This window comes from Sminthopsis crassicaudata, chromosome X, assembly GCF_048593235.1.
Source record: "Sminthopsis crassicaudata isolate SCR6 chromosome X, ASM4859323v1, whole genome shotgun sequence".
In the NCBI taxonomy this organism is placed as follows: Eukaryota; Metazoa; Chordata; class Mammalia; order Dasyuromorphia; family Dasyuridae; genus Sminthopsis; species Sminthopsis crassicaudata.
In genome coordinates, this window is record NC_133623.1 from 4474839 (window position 1) to 4481757 (window position 6919).

The 6919-nt window shown below is 43.2% G+C and overlaps 1 protein-coding gene across 2 annotated transcripts in view; it reads left to right on the forward strand.

Moving 5' to 3' along the window:
• SHROOM4 (shroom family member 4) overlaps window positions 1-6919 on the forward strand; it is a 138117-nt gene that overhangs the window by 64355 nt on the left and 66843 nt on the right. For both annotated transcript variants that reach the window (XM_074276950.1, XM_074276951.1), the window contains exon 2: window positions 5270-5421. In XM_074276950.1, the coding sequence (XP_074133051.1) occupies window positions 5270-5421 (152 nt within the window). The remainder of the gene's footprint in view (window positions 1-5269; window positions 5422-6919) is intronic.

Genomic DNA, 6919 nt, shown 5'->3' on the forward strand with positions numbered 1-6919 from the left:
TCTTCTCTATGTTGAAGATCTCCACTTCCATCAGCATACATCCTCATGCAGTATTGTTGTTGAAGTGTATAGTGATCTCCTGGTTCTGCTCATTTCACTCAGCATCAGTTGATTTAAGTCTCTCCAGGCCTCTCTGTATTCCTCCTGCTGATCATTTCTTACAAAACAATAATATTCCATAACCTTCATATACCATAATTTATTCAGCCATTCTCTAATTGATGGACATCCATTCATCTTCCAGCTTCTAGCCACTACAAAAAGGGCTGCCACAAACTTTTTGGCACATACAGGTCCCTTTCCCCTCCTCAGTATTTCTTTGCTGGATCAAAGGGTAGGCACAGTTTGATAACTTTTTGGGCATAGTTCCAGATTGCTCTCCAGAATGGCTGGATTCTTTCACAACTCCACTAACAATGCATCAGTGTCCCAGTTTTCCCACATCCCCTCCAACATTCCACATTATTTTTTCCTGTCATCTGAGCCAATCTGACAGGTGTGTAGTGGTATCTCAGAGTTGTCTTAATTTGCATTTCTCTGATCAATAGTGATTTGGAACACTCTTTCATATGAGTAGAAATAGTTTTAATTTCATCATCTGAAAATTGTCTGTTCATATCCTTTGACCATTTATCAATTGGAGAATGGCTTGATTTCTTATAAATCAGAGTCAGTTCTCTATATATTTTGTAAATGAGGCCTTTATCAGAACCTTTAACTGTAAAAATATTTTCCCAGTTTGTTACTTCCCTTCTAACCTTGTTTTCTTGTTAATTTTGTTTTTACAACAGCCTTTTAATTTGATGGTATCAAAATTTTCTGTTTTGTGATCAATAATGATCTCTAGTTCTCCTTTGGTCACAAATTCCTTCCTCTTCCACAAGTCTGAGAGGTCAACTACCCTATGTTCCTCTAATTTATTTATGATCTCATTCTTTATGCCTAAATCATGGACCCATTTTGATCTTATCTTGGTATATGGTGTTAAGTGTAGATCCATGCCTAATTTCTCCCATCCTAATTTCCAGTTTTCCCAGCAGTTTTTGTCAAATAATGAATTCTTTTCTGAAAAGTTGGGATCTTTAGGTTTGTCAAACACTAGATTGCTATAGTTGTTCACTATTTTGCCTTGTAAACCTAACCTATTCCACTGATCAATTAGTCTTTTTCTTAGCCAATACCAAATGGTTTTGGTGACTGCTGCTTTATAATATAGTTTTAGATCTGGTATAGCTAGGCCACCTTCATTTGATTTTTTTTTTCATTAATTCCCTTGAAATTCTTGACCTTTTATTCTTCCATATGAATTTTGTTGTTATTTTTTCTAGGTCATTGAAATAGTTTCTTGGGAGTCTGATTGGTGTAGCACTAAATAAATAGATTAGTTTGGGGAGTGTTGTCATCTTTATTATATTCGCTCGGCCTATCCAAGAACACTGAATGTCTTTCCAATTATTTAAATCTGACTTTATTTTTGTGTCAAGTGTTTTGTAATTTTGCTCATATAATTCCTGACTCTCCTTTGGTAGATGGATTCCCAAATATTTTATATTATAGAAAGTTATTTTGAATGGAATTTCTCTTTGTATCTCTTGTTGTTGGATTTTGTTGGTGATGTATAAAAATGCTGAGGATTATGTGAGTTTTTTTGTATCCTGCAACTTTGCTAAAGTTGTAGATTATTTCTAATAACTTTTTAGCAGAATCTCTGTGGTTATCTAAGTATATCATCTACAAAGAATGATAGTTTGGTTTCCTCATTACCTACTCTATTTCCTTTAATCTCTTTCTCGACTCTTATTGCCGAGGCTAGTGGCTCTAATAAAATATTGAATAGTAATGGTGATAGTGGGCAACCTTATTTCCTGATCAATTTTTTTAAATGAGTTGTTTTGCTCTATGGATTTTTTGCCATTTCACTAGTTTTTTTTTAATGAGTTATTTTCTTTTTCTAATTCACAAATCCTACTTTCCTGGAAGTTCTTTACCTTTTCCAATTCACAAATTCTGTTTCCCTGTACTTTCTGGGAGTTTTTTTTTTTTACCTTTTCAAATTCACCTTTCAGGAAGTTGTTTACCTTTTCCAGTTCACCTTTCAGGTAGTTGTTACTCTCTTGCATAGCTTCTCTTTCCTTTCCCCATTTTTTCTCTAGCTCTCTTTTAAGGTATTTAATAGTCTCTTCTAGGAAAGCCTTTTGTGTTGGGGACCAACAGTTGTCTGGAGAATGTGTGCTATTAGTCTCCTCAGGGTTGAAAATCTGCTCTCTTTCTGTATAGAAGCTATCAATAGCCCTTTTAATTTTTTACTCATTTTTTAAAGCCTGTAGGGTCTGCCTTCATGGCCAGGAGGTTACCAGCTTCCTCTGCAGAACAGGGGTAGGTGTATGGATGGCCTGTCAACCGGCTACAAAGAGTGGCCAGGTGCAGGAGTGCTTTGGGAAATAGTTCCCCAAAGGAAGTGACTCAGGTCTGCATGGCCTGGCTGTGGGGGATGTCCTACTAAGAACCCCTCTATGTGGATTAATGACTGCCCTGACTCAAGAATGAGCAGTGAAAGTGTCACTACCCCAATCCAAAGCTGGCTGTGGGGCTGTAGGTATTAGCAGCTGACCAGGGAATAGCCCTTAATGGACTGCAAGTATCTCTGCCCTGGAAGCACAGTGGGATGCAGGAAGTTCTGTTGCCCTAGCCCAAGCCCCCCACTGTGCAGATTAGAGGATTCCTTGGGCTGCACCCCCCTGCCATGGAGATTTGCAGCTGCCCTGGCTGTGCTTCAATGTGCAGCTGCATAGTTGCATTGGTCTATGCTGAGTTACTTCCCGTTTGGGGAGGGGTACAGTTCTGGTGTTTTTAGAGTACTCTGTACCTCTGGCTGTAATCTCTCTGCTGGTCCCCTGCTTTACAATCAAGGCAAAGCAATCAGCCTATGGCAAGGTCATTTCCACTGTTCTTCTAGCCACAGGCTACCCCTGTCCCTGATCTGCTCAGGACACCAGACTTTCCTGGTTTGTTCCTGCCCCTCAGGACAAACCTGCTCTGGGGGTCCTTCAGATTATCTTCGGCTGGTAAGTTGCTGCACCTTTAATCTTCATGAATTTAACCAGTCAAGCACTATTTTTGAGCCTAAATTCAAAGATCGGTAGTGAGGGCATGAGAGGAGCTTAAAGAGTGTGTGCCTTCTCCGCCATCTTAGCTCTGCCCCCCAAAACTTTTTAATTTTCAAAAGATATGCGTGGATAATTTTTCTACATTAATCCTTGCTAAACTTTGCGTTCCCTCTTCTATGTAGCAAGTAATCCAATATATGGGGTTTTTAGGGTTTTTCTTTTTATTTGTTTTTTTGTTGTTGCTTGTTTGTTTTTTGCTGAGGCAATTGGTTTTAAGTGACTTGCCCAGGATCACACAGCTAGGAAGTATATATATACATATTTATACAATAATCTTGTTGCACAAGAAAAATCAAATCAGAAAGAAAACAAAAAACCAGCAAACACCAACAGAAAGAGTGAGAATGCTATGTTGTGATTCCCATTCAGTTCCCAGAATCCTATCTCTGGGCACATCATCCCTTTGCTTTCTCAACTACAAAACACTGACAATAATACCCAGACTTCTGACCTTCCAGGGCTCTTGTTGTGACATCACATGGAATAAGAAACCTGAAGGTTTTACAAACTTGAAGTGCTGTAGACAAATCAAGTTCCCTTGTCACCCTACTCTCATCTTTTCAGAGGGAGTTCTGAAACGAATAATCCTTGGTCCTTTACTGTCCTGCTGGTGTTCTTCAACAGCCTGTGGTCTGTAGGTGATGCTACTAGGGTAGGGGAGAAGTCATCCTTTCTGGGGGTCTACTCAACAGTATTTGGATGTAAGCTAATTATCTATAGGCTAATAAAAACATCCTTGATAGGACTTCACAGTTGACTGGTTAGGGGGCCATTGGCCCCCACCTCATTTTAATCTCATCTGCTACATCTCCATATTTTGAAAGGCTTTTGAAATTCAGAAATTTTAAAAATGAAATTGGAAAACTCCTCTGAAGATTGAACATTGGAAGATTGAACATTAAAAGCATCCCTTACTCCCTCATGCAGACAGAAGGATTCTTTTCAGGGAACGTGGAGCGTCACATCCCGGGAGAATACAAAATGGCAGCCAAGGGCAAGATTGCTTCTTCCTCTCGAGTTGCCAGGCCGTACCTTTGCTGTGGCACTAGCTGTCAGGGAAGGGCCTCATTGTACAAGGTGTTTGTCTAGCCCGTCCCCTGGAGACAAGGGGCCATCTGCTGCATATTTTGTAGAAATTAATATACGCTTGGAACATTGACTTGGAGATTGATTGGCCATAAGCCAATCAGGAAAAATAAGATAGATCTGAACCCTCGCTGGGAGGATTCCAAACCTGAGAAGTGAGTTGGGGTAGGACAGGAATGAAGAGCAGGGCAACTGGCTGAGTCAGAAAGGACGGGGTTGGGGGAGAGTGGGGTCGGTGAAGATCCTGGGCCTCCAGAGGATCTTTAGCTGGCCACTCAGGCTGCCTGTACCGCTATTTGTCACCACCAACTAAGAAGACTCTGGGGCCCTCATGGGGAGGGCAGCATCAGGGGAGATGGGCAAACACAGGTGGTAGAATCTGGTGTTTGGCCCCAGTCCTTGTTAATTAGATGCTGTGATTGAAAAGGTCTTTCTTTTCACCCTACTCTAAGCTAGAACAAACAGAAATCTCATTTGTGTAAAGGGACAGCTTAATGAGCCAGATGAGTTAACAATATCAAGAGATATTGAGAGCAAGTTTTGCCAGGGATAACTATCATGTGGGTAATTGGACTGCTTAGGTATGAAACCATCCCTGTGTCTGCTCCATTTAGGTTAATATATCACCCGAGCTGGGGATGGTGTCTAGGCCCTGGTGAGGAACTCCAAGCCTGGGAAGGGCTAAAGAGCTCTCCATCTTGGTTGGGTTCTTTTTGGTGCTTTGCCAGGAGCCCAAGAAGGCCCCAGGGCCCTCTTACTCTGTAAGTAAGTGCTGCCTGTGGTGGAATGGGCCATTTAAGTTGTTTGGGAGAAATGCAGGAGTGCTGTCAGAGGGGTGCGAGTTCCTGGCTCAGCTCAGCCACTTCCTGGCTAGCAGATTAACTCACTTTCCTTGTTTGTAAAATGGAGATAATGACATAGATCCCATCTCCTTTTCAGGGCCAAAGCAGACACTTTCAGGAAATGAGAGGTAGGCCCTGAAGTTTTATATCCACATTCTGTTCTTTGCATTGTAGATTGAAGATGGAGGCAAAGCTGCCCTTTCCCGGAAGATGAGAATTGGGGATGAGCTGGTGAATATCAATGGTACCCCCCTGTACGGCTCCCGACAAGAAGCCCTCATCCTCATAAAGGGCTCCTTCCGGATCCTGAAGATGATTGTCAGGAGGTAAGGTGCAAGGAGACCCCTGTGGCAGGTTTGCCTTAGACCGGAGGCAGTACTCGTGAGGCAGAACATGGAATCTCTGCTCAACACCTCCAGTCTGCCGGTTTGAGTCAGAGTATTGGGTGGGGGTGGTTGTCTCTCATTCTCCAAGGACCAAAATGACATCGTTACATTAGGGTCAAGTTTCGGTATGTCCAACGGTGGCTGGTGAGACCACCATGAGTGTGGAAGGCTGCGCTACAGGTCGGGCGTGGATAGTCCATGTGATTATTTGGGGTAGATTCACTCACTGTACATCTCACACTGGAACTAGGGCTGCTGGGAAGGACTGTTAGCCAGGGCTGATGTTTCCATTCAACCCAACTTCTTGATTTTCTGCCTTTTCTTACTTGAATGCTTTAAGTGGTTTCCCTACTCCCCCATGTACTTTCCTACCTTCCAGAGTAGAGGCTCTTTCTGTTTTTGGATGGCTCTTCAGGCTCAGTGGTACATATCAGGACCTCTGTGGTGTTCTTCCTCTGTTAGTACATCTGGGACCTGGGAACCCCATCCACCATTGCAGATTGTGACCTGCCTCAGCCTTGGGACATAAATCCCAGGGAGGGACTTGAGCTCAGAAAGAGTAATTTGTCCACAGGCTGAGGCAGCCTTTGAACCCAAGCCTTCTTGATTCCAAGCTCACTACTTTGTGGGTCATGCCATGAATCCTCTTATCACTGTTTCCCAGCAACCTCTGCTCCATGTGCTCTCCCTCCATCATTGGCTTGAGTCCTTTCCCTCCTAGGAAGTCCTCAGTTCCGCTCTGTCCATTCCTCCATCTGAGGCAGGTGACATTGGGACTAGGCTGTGTGTGCCTCCCCACTCTCTGACTGTCTTTTGCTTAGATTGGTTAGAGGGAATTCATCTGCAAGCCAGACAGTCCCGGATTTGTTCTTCCTTCACCCAGGGTATTCCACATGCCAGGAATGGCCTCCTACTTCTTGGCCTGAGAGGATTTCACTTACCTTTGAAAAAGTCATATCCTAAGGGGCAGCTAGGTGGCGCAGTGGATGGAGCACCAGTCCTGAAATCAGGAGGATCTGAGTTCAAATGTGACCTCAGACACTTAACACTTCTTGGATGTGTGACCCTGGGCAAGTCACTTAACCCCAATTGCCTCAGCAAACAGTCATTTCTCTCAGTACACAGTAAACTCCTTGAAGGCAGGACTTGTTTGTGTTTTGCCTGTTGTATTCACAGAACTCAGTAGGGGAAGGCAGGAATTCCCTACCCCAGAGACCACTAATGATGCCCTTCAAGGTGGGCAAAGCTGTTTCCCCTCCTGATCCCATTGACCCAGAGGTGGATCTCCCAGCATCCACAGGACATGAGTGCCAAGCAATAGCTTTGGGTCGCATGGAGCAGTGTTCAGCCTGCCCTTTTGCTTCTATAGTCTAGGATTTTGCCAAGAACCAAAAGTACACTTTGGAAAATCCCTTGTTTTCCATCTTTTAGGAAAGTC